The 21,641-nt window shown below is 43.4% G+C and overlaps 2 protein-coding genes across 2 annotated transcripts; both read right to left on the bottom strand.

Annotated features, from left to right (window-relative positions):
- Positions 1-3,201: 3,201 nt before the first annotated feature.
- On the bottom strand, positions 3,202-7,202 carry slc50a1 (solute carrier family 50 member 1). Its single transcript, XM_017424970.3, has 6 exons — positions 6,983-7,202; positions 6,674-6,751; positions 6,457-6,580; positions 6,197-6,358; positions 3,993-4,112; positions 3,202-3,910 (listed from the first exon to the last, which is right to left on the bottom strand). Exons 1-6 carry the CDS (start codon positions 7,048-7,050, stop codon positions 3,803-3,805), a joined length of 660 nt encoding a protein of 219 aa, XP_017280459.1. The 5' UTR covers positions 7,051-7,202; the 3' UTR covers positions 3,202-3,802.
- A 4,539-nt stretch (positions 7,203-11,741) lies between these two features.
- efna1b (ephrin-A1b) lies at positions 11,742-20,734 on the bottom strand. The gene is made up of 4 exons (XM_017424916.3): positions 20,442-20,734; positions 12,330-12,625; positions 12,035-12,220; positions 11,742-11,875 (listed from the first exon to the last, which is right to left on the bottom strand). The coding sequence occupies exons 1-4, from the start codon at positions 20,537-20,539 to the stop codon at positions 11,754-11,756; spliced, it is 702 nt and encodes a 233-aa protein (XP_017280405.1). The 5' UTR covers positions 20,540-20,734; the 3' UTR covers positions 11,742-11,753.
- Between the last annotated feature and the right edge of the window lie 907 nt (positions 20,735-21,641).

Below are 21,641 nucleotides of genomic sequence, written 5' to 3' on the forward strand. Positions count from 1 at the left end.
CCCGCTCTCAGCTTTAGTTGCGTCCAAACCCGTTTTACCAAACAAGTCCACATAACAGAGCATTATTATCTGGCTACCATGATACCACAGTGTTTTTACGGGTGGGGGCAATTTATCGTCTCTGGTATATAATCTCCTAAAACTACCAGATGAATTGTTGTCAATGAATGGTTCTCAGGAGATTAGGTTAGAAAAAGTTTCACTGGCCACATTTTTAGTGAATGTAGCACTTAGGAACCCCCTTTCTTTATGCCCTCTGACATAAAGTCCTCTTTCAAGTGACCGTTCTGTCTAAAAAGTTATTCTGCCCTGACTGATTCTTGGTATTGAGCTATACAGTCCGTATAAGCAAAAGTAATCTGTTCAGTATATTAGCATTAAAGGGATTTTGTCCAGCTTTTTTTTTTACAAAATCAATTCATTGAGGTCTGCAGGCAAATATTTATGCCACAAAATTTTAGTCAGGATGAGGAAATGTTTGCCTCAGCAGCTACAAGGTGCTCAGTCCAAAACAGGCCCAAATCATGACTCCTCTTCTGTCGTTCTTGACAGTTCACATGAGATATTGGTGCCGATATGTTGCGTTTGGTTTTCACCAAAGCCGATACGGACTAATGTCTCTGCTGCGGTCTACTCTTTCTAAAGTCGAGGTCTCCAGCCCTTGTCCAGCATGTTTGAAATGTTTCCCTGCTTCAACACACCTGATTAACAAGTTTCTGCAGAGCTTGGTGGCGTGAGGAGGAGGTAATTAAGTTGTTAGGCTCAAGTATGTTGAAACGAGGAAACATCTAAAACATGCGGGACGGTGGGCCCTGAGGACCAGAGTCGGGGACCTTTGCTCACAAACAAAGTCTTGTGGCTCGTTTAGATGTGAGCCTGCGTTATACTTTTTTTTTCTTTTCAAAGAGAAGACTTGACAATCTAACAAGATGTACTTGTTGAGTTGGTTTGTTCAGATTAATTGTACTGCCATGAATTTCAATTTTGAAGATGCTGTAGCATAAGTGTCCCCTTCATACTGGGTGACCACCCTGCACAAAAATCCCCCAGAATGTGGATGATCTTTGGTCCTCTGGTGTTTATTACGAACATAGTGGGCTCCCCATTATGTGTAACAGAGCATGATGGGTTTGTGATGGTTTTAAGCATGCACAAAACTTCTGTAGCAAGGTTGTGGGAGCGTATCAGGGTCCTGGGTAGATCGTGGGGGACGCTGACCTCATGCCTAAGCTATGACTCTGATTATGAGAGAGTCGTAGAAACAACCCATCATAGGCCTGATTCATGGCGTCATATATGTGTGGCAGAATATTCCAGCATGTAGCTGCACCATGATGAGGTCTGACAGAATCAGGGACGGGGGGATGCATGAAATTTCAGGAAAAGACTGATATTTGGCGATAGGAGTGCTGCTGTGTCACGATTAACTTCACACTGAAGGAGGTATCCCAAATTTGCTGCAATCCAGCCACGTTTTAACAGGTCGTGCAGATCACGGAGAACGTGGCAGGGTCCTCATCCAGTGTGAGGGCGGACCATAGATGACTTTGCGATTAACGTGTCTTGAGTGTTTTTCAGATTGGCTGCAACCTTTCCCAGCTTTAAAGGCAGCAACAACTGGTTCCTATGGTTATTGTTAGTGTCTCACACCAGCCAATGGCTAGTTAATCAAATCAAATGGCAACTGTTACACTGTTATTAGCTATGGCAGCAGTAAAGGCTTACTTAGTCTCATGCCCAATATTTTTGCGTTTTAGCTTTGGTTATGTTGAATGCAAATTGATGATACAGAATATGTGATGTTATTCATTATTTTTTCACCATAATTGTATCAGCCTGATTAATTATTGATAAATACGGTCAAATTATTCTTCTGAAATTCGTTCTTTTACTTCACGGCAACAATATTACGGTGTGTGCGTGCAGTTCAAAGGCTGTAAACACAGTAGTACATGAGAGAAGCCCAAACTGATTTCATCAATAGAGTTGCTCTCTTTTGTTCTTTTAGTTGTAGTTCATTTATCCTCCAGCTCCTCTTCGCTTAGATTCCCCACAACACTCCATTCCAGCACAATGCCGTGTTATCTGTGTGTGTTTTCTGTCTGAGGCAGGTTCTTTGAGCTCAGGACGAGAGGCCACCGTACTACACACACACACACACACAGGCAGGATGAGAACCTCTGGTGTGGCCTTTCCCACCACTGGCCTCTCTGTATCAACACACTGACACAAACAAGCTCACTGCGCTGCTGCACTATCAAAGGGGGCTTTGTCTCGGCTGTACACCCACCTCAGCAACGCAAACACTTATCTCCTCACATCTGCCTGAACGCTCATTACTGCGACCAAAACAAAAAAAAACTCCAAATGAAAGCGCGGATCTTCAAAGGCCAAGTGCAACTTTCACAGGAGGGGGATAAAAACACGGCTTCATAGTAATAGTAAGAATAATGTTGACAGTACAACAAGCAAGCAGCTAATGACGACCTGTATCACTTCTGATAACCTTTTGAACACTTTTAAAACTATAAAACCATGTAGAAAAGATGCAGAAATGTCCAAATTCTGTTTATTTAAAGGTCCGACATCCCCTGAAGGAACACGAATCTCCCCCTGCCGCCTTTCCTGCCAGAGTTTGGAAGTACTCTCAGCTAATACCACGCCATATTATGGCTTTAATACCTGTAATACTTACAGTTACAGCCATTTTTACCTTGGCGGTGGTTGGTGAGCTGCGGTGGCCATCTTGAATTGGACTGACTCCAAACGTCAGTCAGCCGTAGATTTCTTTCTGAGAGTGTCATATAAACCCGTCCAGTGGTTCATGAGATGTTTTGCTAACAGACAAACAGGGTTAACTCCCAGCGGTTAATGTAAACGTTTTAAACGCAGACTGTGCGCAACGTGTATTGCTCTGAGGACGACTCTCAGCTACTACCACACCAGATCTTAGCTCAAAAGCTGTAAAACTGTCCGAGTTGGAGCCATTTTTGTGTTTGCTAAAGTCAGCTGGCTGCGGGGATCATTTTTAACTGCATCGACTCCGGAAGTTCATCAACTTTAGATGTACATCCAGTGATTACTTTCTGAAAGTTTCATAACAATCCATCCAGTGGTTCATGAGATTTTTTGCTAACAGACAAACTTTCACCTTTTGGCAGCTGGAAATAATGATGAAACAAAAACAAACAAACAAAAAAAAAGATTTCTTTGTTTTTTTTTATTCAAATTTAAATACAAATCCCAAAAATAAACCATGAAAAATAGATAAACACCAAATATGGTCAATATTTGAGCTCAGTAAGTCTGTATAAATAGGTTCAGACCAAAAATATTTAGAAAACAGTCTTTGAAAATAATTTTTTGTCACTGTTAATGATATATATATAATCTGTACCCACGGTTACATAAAGGCATGACTACCAACTCTGAAGAGCTGAAGTGATCATCAAAAAAACACATTTAACCACGTTTCATAGACGAGTACCAGGGAACAAAGTAATATACGTATCCATACACACACAAACAGCCGACGATAAGCTATAACTCCACGAAAAATCTTTGGCTAGTACGCAGAGACACTGACTGGGAACAGATTTTTCCTGACGGGACAGCAGGTCGGTGAACGCCGCAGGGCGAAGTCGACCTGACCGAAGGCACTTGGAGGGGTTTGACACAAAGAGCAGGAGAACAACAGCGTACCTGCATTTAAACACAACAGAGCTGTCCGTAAACGCAAATCACAGCGGTGTTCCTCGTCCAACAGGTTTTGAAGTCTGTTAAAATTCGCACCCTTTCGTCTTCAGAGCCGCAACACCTTATAGTGGGGCAGGCTCTGATCGCTGGATGCGAACTTCCAGAACAGATAAAACCTGACCAGGCTGGTGACGATCCCAGGGGTGTTCGGCACCTGCGGCGAAACAATCCAAACCGTGGCGTTACGTTCCCGGTTAAAAGCTCGCACGGACGTTCGCGGGACGCTTTCTTCTTACCATGATGTAGTAGTCATTGAGCTGGAGGCCGTAAAGGACCCAGGAGGTCGAAGTGAAGAAGGTGGCGACCGTCAGGGGGAAGGACAAACACTGGACGTTACCGCTGCGAACGATCTCCGCCTGCGAGGGAAGCAAACAGAATTTGAAATTTATTATTCAGAGTGTGCAACATGAAAGCTGTTGTTTGTTTAAAAAAAGTCCTCTGAGCATTTCAGATCCATTTTCTCCACTGTTCTCCCAAACACAACAGTGTCAGGTTTTTTTTTTTTTGTTATAAAGACGCTCAGATTTTGATTATTTTGGGAGAGTTTTATCAAGCTGCATGAACTGCCTGCACCCAAAACTATTCAAACTATTTGGCCTTCTGACTTTGTTAGTCGACACAATGTGAACCATTATTTGGTGAAACCGTTTGGTTTTCTAAAGAAACTGGGACCAAAATCATAAGTTGTGTTTATTTCCGACAAAGTAAAGAGAAACGTGTCGAGAAAAAGGAGCAAACAGATAAGAGCCTCTCAGCGGTAAAGTAACGAAGTCTAAATTAAACATCTTCAAATTTATGGAACCACCATTCCTCTCAGCTTTATTTAATCTTTTCAAATAGTTTAAATGCCTTTAAAGATTTGTTTAAAACTTACATAACTGTTGGTCAGATTGTTTGGATCCCTGATCACATCGGCCCAAATCTGAGTAACTGGTTCCAGAAGAATTCCTCACATTACTGACAGCGAAAATGTATTAAAACCAAGGCGTTTACTTTATTTAATGTCTACTTCCTTTATATAAAAGGGCTATCGTGTTAAGAAAACAGACGTTTGAGTTTACAGAACTGCATCGTGCCAACTTCACGTTCTGTAAACTGTACAGAAGAAAAAAAAAATATAATAATAAAATGATTGTAACTAAGGGGACGAGGAACAAACAGACAAGAGTCTCAGAATAACAGGAAGGCGGAAGAATAAATGGGCGGCAGGAAGCTGAGCGGGGGGGTCAGAGTCAGATGGAGAGAAGGAGACAAACAGGATGAGGGATCGGACCAACGAGATGATATGAAGCGGCGAAGCAGGAAATCCAGCAAACAGGAGACGGATTCCTTCACCGGAGCTGATGAGAAGAGCTGTTGCTGCCTGGTGTTTCCACAAAATGTGCTGCTGTTGTTCACACAGATTACATTCTGTTTCTGTAAATAGATTTGAATCCTTCTAACCCGGGCTCAAGTTGAGCACATCTTTAAAAAAAAAGAAGCTTTTAGCCAACATAACTCCTATGATTTGACTTCAAGTGTTTAATTACTTTACAAGGTAAAAATCAAGTTCTGATTTCCCGTCTTTTACAAATGAATAAAACTGCTCTTTTGTTCGTAACTTCCCATTTTTAGTTTTGAATGTTAACGAGCATTTTTTATTTGTTTATATTGTCTTTTGTTGGAGATCTGTATAATGTTAAAGCCGAACTTTGAAGTCAGGTCAGCTCTCGTTTCGGTGCTTTTCACTCTTTTACAGGCAGAAAAGAAGGCAGGACAGGTGGCCACTCACACTTGACACAAATATTAAATTAGTGAATCTAAAAAAACAAGAAGAACTTAAGCCATGACTGAAGGAGAAAATGACTATGAGTGCAGAATGACTTGAAGCAGCTGAAACGGAGTTAGCAAAGCTAAAAGGAGGCAGAACACTAGCTAAAAGTTAAAAAAGCTGATAAATAGATTGTACAAATCGAATGTTTCTTATGTAAAACTACAAAACAATTCAGGTTAAATTCTTTAATCTGATGTTATGCATACAAAGAGGAAAAAAAAATATCTAAAATTGTTTGTTTTAGTAAAGAGACCAAAGCATTTTTTCTTTCACCAAAGACTCCAGGACGCTCCTTTTTTATTTGGAGCCTGTAAAGATATAATATTTATGCCTGTATGTCTGACTCGATGTGTCTTTAGGATGATGTTCTTCCTATTTAATCTCCAGAAAAGGGACAAGATCACTAATATCTTTAACCCGACTTATTAACATAAATAACATTTGAATTTTGTGCACAAAATACTACTATGTCCTGTGAATTACTTCAGTACAAGTTAACCTGACTTCATGAGTTTTTCCATCATATTTACAATAAATTTTCTTTTAAAGAATGTGGGGGGATTCAGGTGAAGTCAGGTGCTGTGCTAGTGATTCTCTTCCTGCTCCCTGTGTGTGTGTGTGATATACCAGGTCGATGAGCGGCGATAGGTACATGCTGATGGTGACCACGCTGCAGGTGAGGCCGAGCTGGCTGAGCCGAGACTCTCCCTCTGTGAGAAAAGTAGCGAAGTACAACCAGCCGAGCACCAACACCGCTCCTGCAGCGAGAGTCTGGCTCATCACAAGCCTCTGGAAGGAACAACACAGAGAGAGACAGGGTGGGTGGGAGGAGAGTCAGGTGTGATCAGGTGAGTTACCTGCAGCTCATCACTCCACTCCAGGTTTACCTTGTGGTTTGTATACAGGAAGTACATGACGATGTAGAGGATCTGGAGAAGGGCGCCAATGGTGTTGACCAGGATGATCGTCTGATCCCCCTTCAGGGTCCCATAATACAACCAGCCTAGGTTACTATGGAAACAGGAGGAGGGTTAGGTGTGCAGCGGCCATCATGTCAACAAGGGCTGCAGCCTGAGCTGAATTATTACGAGAATAAAAAGTTACTTTAGACATGTGGTGAGGAAGGGGAGAAACTGGATGTTTTCTGTACTCTTGGACTCTCGCATTTTCTTCAGGTCGGTTCTAGAAACACACAGTTAGGAGAAAAAGATGAGAAACACACACCAAAACAGACTAAATTAATAAACAAAATAAAAAAAGTTAATTTGTTTCTTTTCTGTTCATAAAAAGGTGGTTGTTATCGTAGCTGATTTAAGTTCAGACCACGAGGAGCAAACACTTGAGCAAACCTAAAACAACAATAACAACAAAGCACAAACAAACAATCCAATTAAACGTCATGTAAAAACTTACAGTCCAGTCGAGAACATCCCGACCGTGAACACGATGCAGGCCCATGACAGAAGTTGTACTAAATCCATATAGCGAAAAAAAAACCAGAAAAAGCACTTTCCGCTTATAGGTTGGGGCGTTATATCTTTACTTATAAACACAAATTCTCAAACTACAAGAAGGAAAACGCTGCAGGACAACTACGAAGATGCACTCACTGTATTTCCGTATTTGCAATCAGTGTGCTTAGCGTTCCTGCCCTCTGATTGGCTACTATGCAAAGTAGGCGGGGTAGATTGACCACTGAGATGTTGAAACGATGCAAAACGTCATGTGTGACGTCACCTCGTTGGGAAATAAATTGAAAGGGCTTGTCAGCAGACGAGTGGAGCTTGACTCCTGTGCTGAGGACAGGCACGGGAATCAAAGCCTTGTTTAAACTCTCTTAAACTAATTACAGAGAATGAAAGCCGATTTTAATAAGGTCATGTGCAAGTAAATGTTTTTTACTAGCAAAACTAGCAAAGATTGAAAAAACAAACAGGTTTTCAAAGTGAACAGGAGCTGTTTTTAACATTATAAACATGTTTCTTTGGTCTAAAATCAAATAGTACTGTGCAAAAGTCTCAAGACATCACTTCTTTCTTTTTAATTTCCTTCCAAAGAGTCAGACGTTCTTGTAATCTTATAAAGCGGTCTGGTTTAGTAGTTTTTCAGGTGTTCTGAACGTTTTTCAAAGTTTGTTTTTGGACTTTGGCTGCTTTTTCACTTATTTTCAATCCAGTACCTGACCCTTTTCCAGAGCAATGTTTGACCTATGAGTTATTCAGGTAAAAAAAAGTATCTTAAACCGCCGTTTAATAAATTTTCAAAAGTCCAAACATAACAACAAATGAGAAATTTGATAGCTTTCGTAAAAAAAAGTATATGATTATATTTTAGCTTGATGTCAGCGACATGAGGAAAAAGAAAAAGTGAGGGTATTTGGGTTGGTTTACAAAATGGAAAAAATTTGTGGTTAGTTTGAGTTTTAACAGGTGAGTAACAAAGACTCTGGTAAAGTTTGCAGGAGCAGCAGATTCTTTCTTGCTTCACAAATCGATAAAAAGAGATCTAGATCTGTGCTAAATTTTCCCCTCACAATCATTTTTATTTTTTTATTTTTTTTTTTGCCTAAACTGAAAATAATCAGAAAAAAAAAACTGCAGAGATTACACCACAACTGTTTGATGAAGGAACAATCTCAGAATGCTGTTTGTCATCTCAAAATTAAAAAAAAAGTCATTTGATCATCAAAAATGTTCTGATTGTGACTGTGTGGGTTTTTAATCAGAGGTGCACCCATGTTTTTAACAAGCCAAATAACGGCACACTAATGGATAAACTGAGCTGGAGACAAGCTACTGCAGCAACACAAACAGCTTCCTGCAGAAAGAACTTTTGACTAACACAACTTTTCTTTTGTTTATTTGACTGTACTTTTTGTAGCAGGACTGAAAAAGAGCCACTATCTGTCATGCAGTCATGTAAAATCAGTCTATCCGATCTTTTTTTCCCCCCCATTTCCCAATTTCCTCATGCCTAGCTTCCTCAATGAAATTTAATGCGTGTAAGAGTGTTGTTTTCCCATCAATACCAGTCAGTGCCAATAAATACTAAGTGTCAAATGACTACTGCAGAGTCATTCGACACTGAAGCTGAATAAACACTTTCCTGTTGCATTCCAAGAAAAGTAAGGCGTTGGCAGATTTTTATTTTTTTATTTTTTGACAGGTGAGAAAAAAAGCCTTGAGATAGATATTATGAAATTATTTAAAAGCTATTGCTGGAGAACACCGTCTGCTCCAACTGGCACTCCATTGTGTAAAAAAAATGTCAAAAAACAAAAACGGGATTCAGACAAGCGGCTGAAATGAGCTTCCAGGACAGCCGGTATCAGCCTTAGAGATAAGCTCCATCATCCGGGGGGAGCTCGGAGTAGAGCCACTGCTCCTCCACATCGAAAGGAGCCAGCTGAGGTGGTTCAGGCATCTGATTAGGCCTCCCTATGGAAGTTTTTCACAGGGGGAAGAGACCTCGGAGCAGACCCAGAACTCCCTGGAGGGATTATGTTTCCTCTCTGGCCTGGAAACGCCTCGGGATCCTCCTAGAGGAGCTGGAGAGAGTCTCTGGGGAGAGGGAGGTCTGGGTTTCCCTCCTGGACCTGTTGATAAGCAGTAGAAGATGGATTGGTGGACGATTCAGACATGCAGCTGCCTTCTCTGGGCTTAACTGTATTAAACACAGACTGAGGTGAAGATTTTTTTAAATTTTGTTTGGAAACCGTGGACGCTGCCTCCTCCAAAGTAATTCAGGCTGGTTACCAGGGAGGAGTTTAGGATTGTGGAGAAGTTTAGGGCGTGTATGGACACTCTTCATTTCTACTGTAATCGTGTTTGTTCATTTATTTTTTATAGCTGTTAGTTTATCTTATGTGACCTGCTAAGTGCAGAGTTTGCATGTTCTCTTTAAGCATGCTTGGGTCTTCTCTGGGTACTCCATTTTTGTAGTCCAACAACATGCACACTGAGTCTAAATTAACCCTGTGTGTGTGTGTGTGTGTGTGCATGGTTGTATATACTTGTGTTGGCCCTGTGATGAACCTCTCCGGGCTCTGACTGCTGCAGATAGGAACCAGGAAAGGTTTTGCACCTGTTTGACATTTTCAGTTGATATTTTGTGGTTCTCTTTATTTTTCTTCTGAGCATTTCCAAAGCAAAGCATTTTAAAGCATCACTATTTAGGTGCTTTTTTTTTTTTTTTTTAGCATGAAATGCATTTTTCACATAACCAAGTAATACTTCTGGACATGTAAAAAGTTTGACAAAAATCTGAAAAACATTTTATAGCCTTATTATAAAAGATTGCAAAAGTTTAAACACAAATCTGGTACAAAATATGACAAGTTTTTGAAGATTTTTTGGGTCAACTGTTAAACTGTTTTACTGATTGTTGAGTGAGAAAGATAAAAAAAAAAAAGTGAAAGTTAAACTTTTATGTTAACAGTGACTTTGGGGCTCCTGTGTTTACACTAAATGTGTTTACCAGGACTAAGATAACTTTTCAAAACCTTTAATAATTGTTTGGTGCTTGTGGAACTGAGGCATGAAAACAGACTCTTCCACGTTTGTTCTGTCCCTTTGCCTGTTGACCCGCTGAGCACACCGGCGCTGCATCACACACACACGACTTTTGAGGCTGCAGTCGATGTAAGCCATGACGTTAGCGTGGAAAAACAAACAGCTCTGTTTTATGAACTGGGCTCGAGGCTGTGTGCTGTGCGGTTTTACGAGGAATGGCGATTTTTGACAGTTTTCAGTGAGCTCCGAGGTTTGCAGGCAGGAGCGTTTGTGCGCCTCCTCGTCCTGACACGCAGCTGTGTGGGAGGATGTGAGGCGGACCAAAGAGGAGTGGAAGAGTGAGAGCGAGGACACAAAAGTGACATTTTCTCACAGAATTATCAGTTTGCCCGTGGGGGCCCCCCCTCTTCGTTCTCGTGTTTGGTTTTGAGACGTGAAATGTGAAGTCGGGTCACGCCGTCCGCCGTGAGATGAAAGAGGAGACAGGATGAGAAAACTGGGGTCGGCAAAGACCGAAGGGTGGAAACTCGGGAGAGGGCTGCTGCGATTTCATCAGGCGAAACGGGGCGACCATCCATCAACATCTTCACGATCTCACCGGGCTTTTAAAAAACCCAAGGATGCTTATCGTGACGGGAGGGAAATTTCACAACAGCTGATAAAAAAAAAAAAACCCTGACACATCTTTGTCAATTTCATAACACAAAGTTTTATTTTTTTCACATCTTAAAACAGTGCCTTATAGTTTTCTTTATGTACAAGTTTACAAAACGAGTCAAGCATGTTGGAGGAGAAAACAAACAGACGGATGGTGGGAAGCCCCGTTATTTCTGAGGATGATTTCTGCAAACGTCAACCGGTGTACCATCGAACCATCAGGACAGTGGAGATGAGTGAATGAGATGAAGCTCAGCTCCTGACCCCCCCCGTTGGATCTGACCTCTTTAATTCTTCTCAACCCTTCTGATGAAGGAATTTAAAAAAAATCCAAACATTTCAACTTTTAATTGCATTACCACATCAAAATAAAATCACCATTTAGTTTTAATTTAGATTCATTTAGACTGAATTTGATGTTTTTCCACTATCTGGAGGAGATCTAACCAGGAGCTGAGTGCTACACATGACAAATATCCTACATTAGCTTTACCACTTTTACCAACGAAACACACACACACACACAAAAAAACAACAATAATTTCTCTACATGTAGAGGAAGAAAAACGAGTGTTTGGTGATACAATGCACAGCTGTACCACTGATACGAACGTGTGAAAACAGGTTGGGGGGTGTTGCTTTCGTTCCTTACTTCCTGTTGCTCGGAGTTTCTGTTCACAATGACCGAAAAAAAAAAAAAAAAAAAAGAGTGCATCTTAAATAGTTTAAAAAAATGAGAACTTTCATCCTCAAAATTATAGACAGAAAGTTAGAAAAAAAAAACATCTTTGAGGTCCTCTTCTTTTTTTCTTTTTTGGAGCGATCCACGCTCCACATTCACACCAACACAACAAACACACTGAACAACACAAACCGGTCCATGCTCATTTTTATATATATATATATATATATATATATATATATATATATATATATAAAAGAGTCTTATAAAAAAATTGTGTCCCAATAACCAGCATTGGTTTAGAAATGTCTCTGTTTTGGTGTCTTGTAGGGTTTCAGTGCAACATCGTGGCTAATAAAACTGGGATGATGGTAAATAAGAAGGACAGGGACACCAGCTGCACTGCAGAGCTGCCGATAATCATCTGGACGTCTGGCTGCATCGCGGCAGGATCGTCTGAGAGAAGAAATGGAGATGGACAGTCAGCGCTCGAGCTCATCACTCAGGAACGATAAACACACCCAGCTGAGCCTGGCTCAGATTCTAACTGTTCTGGATGTGTCTGATATCTTTTACTTGAAAAAAAGAAAAAAAAAGAAAAAAGGAAATCCTTACCTGCTGGGAGTCGAATCGAGGGGTTGTGAACTCCACCAGCAGCAGCAATAAACGTCACTTTTCGTTCTTTTTTTTCGGCCTCCTCTGCCTTGGGTTTCTCTGAGCGGGACGCTGCGGAGCCTTTATGTCCAACAACGTCCACTCTCAGCCTCAGACAATCCTTCCCATGATGATGCATTGGTTTGGCTGAAAAATGTTTAAAAAAAAATAAAAAGTTAAAATCTCAATTCGCAGACAACTTCAAAGACCACAGAAGATTGCTGGGAAAGAAGCTGGTGTTTTCCGTGACACTTACAGATGTAGTAATAGCTCTCGCCCTGTCTGAACTCTTTTCCCAGGGTGAAGGGCGTGAAGCGCTGGAACTTCTCGGAGAATTTCTCCGGCGCGTGCGGAGCGAAGGGGCGGGAGCACTCCCAGCGGAGCTGATCGAAGGAGTGAGGCTTGCACACCTCGTAGTCCTCCCTCTCCACCATGTACAGCACGTAGCGCTCGGCCGAGTGCGACGGCACCTCTCCGTGGGCGTAGTGGGGGCACACGATGTCCAGGTAGTCGTTGATGCGCACTTCCACCCGGTAGTCGTCCTCCTGGAAGCTGGAGGCGGGAGGGGAAACGGGGAGGTTAGTGACAGATGACCACATCCACAGCGGAAGATTTTAAACTCTCTGAATATGAGAAGCTTCTGTTTCTAACTGTGCGACATATAGATGACTAAAAAACAAAACGACAAAACAAATTTCAGGATGCTCGGGTTTCGATACGCCTGTGACAACTCATCTTTGGAACAGAATCAGAAAGAGCCCGATCAGGCTCGACTTGTTTCTGTTTTGAACAGAGAAGAGCTGAATCTTCTCGATACCCTCCACCATCACGCTCTCACGCCTATCTTGCTCCTTTTTCCCCTCACGCAGGGAGTTACTTTATACCTGCTATCAGGTAGATGAGAATGTAGATGACAGCTCAGCTCACGCAAACAAAATAATCTTCTCGATCTGTGCGTCTCAGTGACTTTTTTTCTCCCTCTCATTTTAGACTATTTTCTAGTTGCTTTCAGATTAGTTTCCTCCCCTAGATGTCTGGCAGGCTGATTTGAAACCCTCATTTGCAGCTTTTGGGGCCGATTTGCTCCTTACACGTCTGATTTCATCAAAGACGTGGACAACAGAGGTGGGGACACTCAGACTTCAGCGTCCTTCTTTTCATCTTTAGTTTTATTGCTCTTTTCCAGCCTTCCTGTCTCCTCTTTTGCTCACTTCCTGTCCTTCCCCTGGTCTTATAATAAAGTATGGACAGATCAGCACAAATCTCATGCATATTTGAAATAGTGGTGGTTGTTTGAAAGAGTAATCGGTTTTCGCCATGGGAACAGATTTACAGCAAGAAACATAATTTAGGAGTCAAAAAAAAATAACAAACTTTCCAGTGTTCTAGCCCTTATAATAAACGGGATGCAGGCGAGGCCATGAATGTAATGTGCCTGACGTGTGTTTTTTGTTTTTTTTCTTCTTCTGTAGGATCTGCCAAAAGCCAGGAGGTGAAGAAAGAGTTTTTTATTTGTGTCTCTCTTCCATTACGTCCTCGGGGGCAACGTGTTCTAATCCACAAATCAAATCAGGACTTGAGCAGCTCAGAGGCTGCTTCTGGATGCTTGTTTAACATGTTGTTAGAGAAAGTGACAAGAAAACAGCTCCTGTGCGTCTGCTGCTGTTTATCTAGTCGGTGTGTGCCGAGCTGTCATCAAAGCCTGAGACGTGCTGGCTCTGAACCCCCCCACCCACCGCTCTGCCACCCTCCCCCTTCCTTAGCGTCCTGTTGTTGTGGCTCCCGTCCGGACCCCCTGACCAAGTCACAGACACACAGGCTCCGTGTAAAGACCTCTAACCCCCCCTTCCTTCCTCCTCCTCCTCCTTATTGGTTAGTGCTATCCTACCTGTCAAAACACGCTTTGTTAGCGCTTATTATCCAGGGCTAATAAGCTGATCGCTCTGCTTCTAATCACTGCTTTCTCTCTACCAAAGGGTCCTGATTGGTGTGTTTTGCTTCTGCACAGGTGTGTGCAAATATGTGGGTGCTTCTGCGAGAAAAGGGACGCATCTGTAGCAGCTTAATTGGCCAAATAATCTCTTATTCCGTCTCGTTTCCCCTTCACCGCTTTCTTCCGTCCAGACTCTAATAACGGGGTTGGAGCGGACGAGACGCTCCGAGCTCTCAAGTGGTTCCCTCAGAAGTGAAGAATAGGCTTAAATTGTGTGGGAGACACCTTTTTCTTTCCCACACTGCGCTTTTGTTAGTGGTCTTGGCCTACACGCTACATGAAAACACAGGCTTGTCAGAAGCCAACAACACACTGAGACTCTGTTGCTAATTTCATTCACGGCTCGCACTTTTAAGAAAACTGCCCTTTTATCCTTCTCCTCTCCCCTCCTCCTCCTCCTCCTCCTCCGATGGGTCTGGCTAATTAAAAGCTGTTAGGGGTCTGGGGCCAATGCGTTTGGTGGAAAAGGAGGGGAGGTGGAATGAATAGGGTGTAATTATACCCTTTGCCTCCCCAAAGACAGAAAGCCTGAAGGCTACAGGGCCCCTTCAACCCCTCTGCCTAAACCCCCACAGAGCTCTCACTACCTTGACTAATGTGTGAAGGTGTTCAGTGGTTAAACAGCCTCATCCCACTTTGTCTTTGCTGTGATTGTATTCTCTTGAAGCAATAGTTTGGATCCTTTAAAGCGGGTCATGAATAGTTAGTATCTTACATGCTGTAGATAGTGTATTTTGACTGGATTGATGAGCTATTGCCTGAGCAGGGTGGAAAACCAAAGTGGATTGTTGCCGTCTTAAATTAATTCTATTCCCAAAAATTTAATGCAAACACTTTTTCGTAACATCGCCGTCTGTTTCTTACCTCATCTAAAAACGGGTAAGATAATAAATGTTCATAACCTTTCCTCAAATATGCTTTCGCTGTGACAGTAAGTGAAGGAAGGTGGGCAATCTCCACTCCTCTTCCTCGTACTTCTCCTGCGCTCTCCACTCTTGCACGCCCCTGCTTCTGTGCTCACCTCTGACTGACATTTCTCAGGACAGTGAGAGTCACATAAATGTGATAGCTATGTCCTTTGTGAGATCGGGAGGCAGGCGTGCAAGCCGTTGCCAACCTACTTTACACACAGCTTCCTCTTCCTATGCGCTAGTTTCTGCATGTGTGTGTGTGTGTGTGCTTGCATGAGATTCTCTGAAGACCTTAATCCAGGGCGTCTTGTGCCCCGGGCTTATGAACATCTGCTTGTCAGGGCCCCCGTAGAGTCTCTTGTGAGTTGTTGTGTGTGTGTGTGTGTGTGTTCGTATGATAAAGGTGTGGGTAAACAGCGAGGGCGGGAGGCTGTTGTCTTTGTTCCCCTCTGCAGGTCATCTCTCACTACGGACAACTCTAGTTTTGTGTCAGCGGGCCGAGTGTGTATCTGTGAGGTTAGGGGCGCTGATGGTTATTACAGGAGGCGACATTTTCAACACTTGCCTGTCTTCACTGGATGCTTTGAATTCTCGGCATTGTCCCTTTCCTCTCATCCCTCTCTCCTCTCTTTCTGCTCCTCCACCTATTTGCCTCGCTGAGCTCAAGGTGCTTTTGGTCAAACAGCTGACGCAGGGAGGGACGTCTGTTTTTTTTTTACTGTCTCTCGAGGGGGGGCTTTCAGAACTGGCAGTCGGGTCAAGAGGTCGGAGTTCAGCGTTGCAACTGCTCAGAGACGCTAGAATCCGAGTCACCGCCAATGACAAATGATACACAACACACATGCGAGGAGCGAGTCAGCGCCACCGAAACACCAAAACAAAAGCCTCCCCCACCCCCCAACCTTCGTCCTCCTCCATTTGTCGTGCAGGTAATCAGAGGAAAGTGTGCCCGCTCTGGAATGTCACAACAGACACAGGGGGGGCTGCGGTTTGGATGGCTCTCACAAAGCGCACTCATCGGATTTCTTATCCCCCCCCCCAACCCCACTTCATCACACTTTTTACTGCAAGGTTTAAACTTAATATCCTATTAATTTGCCGCGGTGTGACAGATTCACACCTCCTCTCACACGGGCCGAGGAGCTGACAGAAGGTCTAATGGGTTTAGCCGCTCACATAATAGCCAGTCTAATATACTCCGAAGTCTTTCTTTATTAGCTTTCAGTGGACTCTAACAAAGGGGAATTCTGCCTCCACCTCTGCAACGAGCTGCTACCATTGTTATTGAAAATCCAAATCATAATTCCGCAGCTTCGGACTGACACAGCGAAAAAAAACACTCAAGATGAGACCCTTAGCAACTGTCAATAAAAAGTGTTTCAATTCTGAACTTCTTCCCTGCATTTATCCCTTCATCCATCACTGTCCTCCCTCTCCTCCCTCAGTCTGCCTCGCTTTTATTAGTCCACGACCAGCCCACCCCCGCTCTGGCTCCTGTTTTGTCCCGTCTCTTCAGGCTGACATAATAAACTGCAGCTCTTCATCCAGGCTAATTTCTCAATGCAAACGTCTTTCTTCACCCCACCCTTGTCCCATGCACCCCGTACCCAGGCCGCTCCTCCTCCTCCTCCTCCTCAGTGCTCCCCAAAACCTTTTCACCCATTCCCCTTTCTGGAGCCTCCTATTCTGTGTGCAACAAATAGAAAAAAGGAATAAAAAAGGCCAAATGGTATCAAGTTTTGTTTAGTAGGCTGCAAGGGTGGTCGCAGGGAGTTAGTCTGCTTGTCTAACTGAGGCCAGTGGAAGATATTTAAATAAACCTAAATGTAACTTTAATTTAAAACACGGTTTCATCCGTTCCCACTATTGCCTTCAGGGGGCGACGTGGAGCTGCTAGTGGACATCAAATCCCCAAGTATGCATGAAATGTTATGAATGAGCAGTGTACACACTCTCACTCGCTCGCGCACTTTGAGAGCGGCAGGGTAAAAAAAAAAAAAAAAAAAGGCCTCCCCGATGTTAGCGGAGTCCAGTTATCCTCGGGTGGAAAACTACCGAGGCAAAAACAGAGAGAGGTCTGTGAGAAAGAAAGGGGAGCTGATGGAGAGAGAGCGTGACGGGGTGAGGAGGGGAAAGGAAGTCTGGACCTGAGATAACGAGGCGGGAGGAAGAGCGGATACAAACAAGAGGTGCTTGGATACCTTGATGAGGGACAGTGTTGTCCACGGACCAGAAATAATTTCTAATGACCACCCCCCCCTTTCCCCCTCAGGTGTAGACAGGCATGAATGATGGGTAAATCCAGAGAGGACAGTTATATCAGCAGGGGACACTAAAATAAAGCCCTCTGATTATGATTGGGAAAGCTAAATGTAGCTGTCATTGATTATTCTGATGGAGTCCATCAGAGATTTTACCTGCTGCTGACAGAACCGTGGTTACATCACAAAAAGATTAGATCGTCGATACGGCGAGGGCAGCAGAGCGATAGTTTTGTGTCTGTGGGTCAGATTACAAACTGACTGTAATCTGCCTCCTAGTACGTGTGTGCATGTGTGTTATCATTCTAGTGAGATTTAGGGAACTACAGCTAGACACTGGCTGGAGAAGGGAATATAAATAATAATAATAATAATAATAAAAAGAAATACATAGAGCAGGAACAAGATGTGCAAAATGTATGACAGGTGGGACTGATGTCGACCACCTTCACGTCAGACTTATCCTCGGGGGTAACAAACATGTAGAGGCAGGCACCGGCTGCTTGACATAAGCAGAATCTTATATTACACCCAACTCCTGATTAAAGATGTCTGCTCACATGCTGGAGGCCCGGGACGTACACCCAGGCCACCGATGATGGATGAAGGCAGCGTTATAACAGAGATAAGGCGAAGGGGTGTTAATAGCATCCAAGGATGAGATCTTGGCTGAATTAATAAGAAAAAAGACAAAGTGCCGAGGGCCCGAGGTCAGTCTGGGAGGAGACCCAGCTGCTCGGAGAGACGGGGAGAGGAACAGACAGGTACAGAGGGAGGAGCACACTCCTGCATGCACAGCTGACAGAGTTGAGTATAGTAACAGTAGGGAGGAATGCTGTCTGTAGCTAATATTAACACCCCAGCGCTCCCTCAAGCCCTCCCGCCCCCCAGAGCGCGTAAGTGTGAGTCACACATTTATCATGTCTCCGTACGGCTGTCTACGGTAACAACCACTCCCTGTTCAAAACTGTGACGTTAAAACACACACAATCGGAGACACGCTCACGTGCCCGCTAGGTCCAAAACAAAAATAAGAAAGTTAAAGACCAGTTCGGGCAGCACAAGTTCAACCTCACCCTAATAAAACGCTAATAAAGCCGCGCACACGCCTAGACACGCAATGGAAAAACAAGACGGGACCAGACTCCACCTGTCACGAAAGAAAGCGGCACACAAAAACGCTACCGGAGCGCCGAATCTGCCCGCAGGATTAAGTCACAATCGGCGAGCGACCCCGGCGAGGTGGCAACCGGTGGATGGCCCTTTAAAAGACACAACCCCACACCGCCAAACATGAATGAGCAGACTGCTGCCATCTGGTCACTGTCCTCCTCCTGGAAGATAAATCACCGCAGGTCCACGACCAGACCGAGAATCTATTAGCATTGATTATCCACGGAGGCTAGAGAGTCATCCATGTAATCCACTGAAACCGACAAAAGAGATGCAAGGACAGGAAGCGAAGGTGAGAAGAGAACAATTACACCAATCGGGTGGCACGTGGAGGTCAGCCAAAAAAAGAGGCTTCTTGGTTTCAAGACGTTAAAACCGCCTCGACCGGCTTTGTTGTGTGCAAAAGTTAATAATGTGTTGATGTTTATGTTTGTCTATATGTGTCGGGGTCTATACTTAGCCATGCGGTACAAGGGATTAGAGTTATTCTATGATTTTTCTTTTGGTTACGCAACTCCCATTTGACAGCAGAAATAGTCCAGGGTCGGATTAGAGACAGCCCATAAGATCTGGCTTTCTGCCGCTCTCCTCCCTTTTCCTTATCTGCCTGCCTCGCAGCTCCAGTTTCTCTCTGAACGTGCTTTGTAGTCTCACCTGAGCCAGACCTCCCCCCCCCTCCCTGTCTGTGGTGACTCAGGTGTACAACTCAGGTGTTTGAACCGCACATGGCCTCGCTAAGGACACAAACGCTGCTCGCAAAGTTAGGGTTTTCTGCTAGACTTCGCATCCAATTATCACGGCTATTGTTTTCTCTTTTTAACCCCTCGTCTTATTGTCATTGGTTAAAGGGCAATTAAGAGGGCCAGTAATGTAATCAAGACATAAGACTAAAAGTCCATAATGGCTTTGCCCTTTTGCTGCCACCGGGTGACAGGTTTTAATCGACCAGAAAGAAACGCACGGAGACCATCTTTCTGTTACAGCTCGATTTCAAAAATAATAGTCGCTGAAATGACACCCCCTCCTCCTCATTCCCTTCCCCCACCCTTACACACATGCACACTAAAAGCTCAATAAATCGTGCTGCGATATGTCAAGCTCGATCGATCCCACTGAGTGGCCGGATAGCATTACATTTCTGACCTCAAAACTAAATCATCAGCACTGCGTGGCCCCTGTCTCTGTGACTCACCCTCCCCTCGGGCTATCTGTTCCCCCTGATGGAAACGCATTAAGCAATTACTGGCTAATAGCACGCACCTTTATTATGACGCACCCGCAGGTGCAGACCCCGCGGAGAGACTGGGCCAAGTTCATACTTGTCGGTCTATTTTCTACTACTAGAATATGTTGTGTGTGCGCGCGTGCTCGTGAGTGTGTGCGTTGCGGTTAAATATAGTGACGAATCCGTCCATCTGTCAGGCATCCCCTCACAATCTAACACAGTGGTTCCCAAACTTCCCGCAAAATAACAGTGACAGAGGCTTCTGGTCCTGAAAATGACTGGTTTAAATGTGCAAACTTCACTAATAGCACTTTTAAACTAGAACATAATGACGATATGAACAACTAGGACACTATTTTTATTAACTTATGAACACTGTGTTTATGCTTTGTAGTAATCATGATGACAATACATCATTAGAGCTCCTTTTTTGAAACATTTATTCAATTTCTTGACATCATCCTGGGACCCTTTAATTGATGTTTCCTGACCCACAGCTGGGTGCCGACCCCAACATTGGAAACCTCTGCTCTAACTCCGATGTCAAAGGTGTAAAGTCGGCTTAAATGGACTCCAAACAATCCTGACTCTTCTCCTCGCATGACTTTTAAGCTTAATATAAATGCGACAACAAAAAGTGCTAGCTTACGTGTGTGTGTGTGGGTAAAAAACAGGCATGAATGGAAGTTTGGAGCTCTGGTGACGAAGGAGCATCCTGACCGACCCACTCGCGCGTTTAAATAACTTTTTAAGGCTGCAGTGACTTTAAGAAGTGGAATTAAAACGGAAACAGAGCAGTTCTTACTTGGGGTTTGAGCCGTTCCAGTAGACGCTGTGTCTCTCCGCGGAGGCGAACCACGCTCCGACTGTCAGCGACAAACACACCAGAAACACCACATCCATGGCTTCGTTTCTCCAACCGAACCGCTGAAGTCAATCTGGGAAGCGGTGAGTTACGAAAAAAAAAAAGAATTTAAAAAGAAAAAAAACTACTTCCTTTGTGGCGCTTTAACAGACGCTAAAAAAGCAGTTGTAAGATTTCGTTATTTTGCTCTTGATATTGCCAGTTAGTAGCTCCAGCACTGAATCGGGTCTGCCTCGCACGAGCGCATCTCGAGTATTTGTTCCCCTACTAGCTCCGCCCACCAAAACCAGCCGCCAACCAATGGGAGCGCATCTCCTCTCGGCTGTTGCCGCCCACGGCTGCTCCGGGAATCGCGCCACCCTCCCCCGACTGCTGCCACTACTCAAGCGATACAACTGACTACAAAGAGAGCTCCACAAAAGATAAAATCACATTTCTTTTAAGCAAAGAAATACAAAAATATGCGACAAAGTGTAACAAAACAAAACTTGAGAGTAATTCTGTTCAGTCAGCAGCAAATTATAAGATATAAAAGCTGTCTGAATGATACAAAAGTTACATATTGTAGAAAAAAATATACTTAAATTCTACAATGAAGTTGAACAAAAAGACTTAGAACAAAGTGTACGATCAGTGACAGCGCAATATGAAAAACAGCCCCTCTCCGTGTTACGTTACGACATTGTGTGGATCATAATTATCCCTGTCAAAACATGTAATCATTAGTTTCATGTTGTACCTGCTTGTAGTTAGCTGCCTATCTATAATAGTGCAAAACTCATTATAAATCTTATCTGTGATAAGTCACATGCGAAACATTGTTGTAAAAGGCAGGTATTAGTAAGCTGGACAAAAATGCACATAATAATAATAAAATCCTGATCAAAGTTTATACAGTAACGTGCTCAAGTGCATGAAAATCACATTTAGAGTACAAATCAGGTGTCGCACTTAACGGAATATTATTGATTCTTTTTTACTGAATTATACAGGAAACAGTTTGCGTGAACTGACAGATTTTATTCTGCCCTGATGTTGTCCTCTTGATTGTTTGAGTATGTTGTTGTGTTGTAATACCTAAAAGTTGCTTGAGGGCTTTGCTGCTTGTCTTCGTGACGCACTTTATGTTGCAATTAATTG

Source organism: Kryptolebias marmoratus, linkage group LG16, assembly GCF_001649575.2.
Source record: "Kryptolebias marmoratus isolate JLee-2015 linkage group LG16, ASM164957v2, whole genome shotgun sequence".
In the NCBI taxonomy this organism is placed as follows: Eukaryota; Metazoa; Chordata; class Actinopteri; order Cyprinodontiformes; family Rivulidae; genus Kryptolebias; species Kryptolebias marmoratus.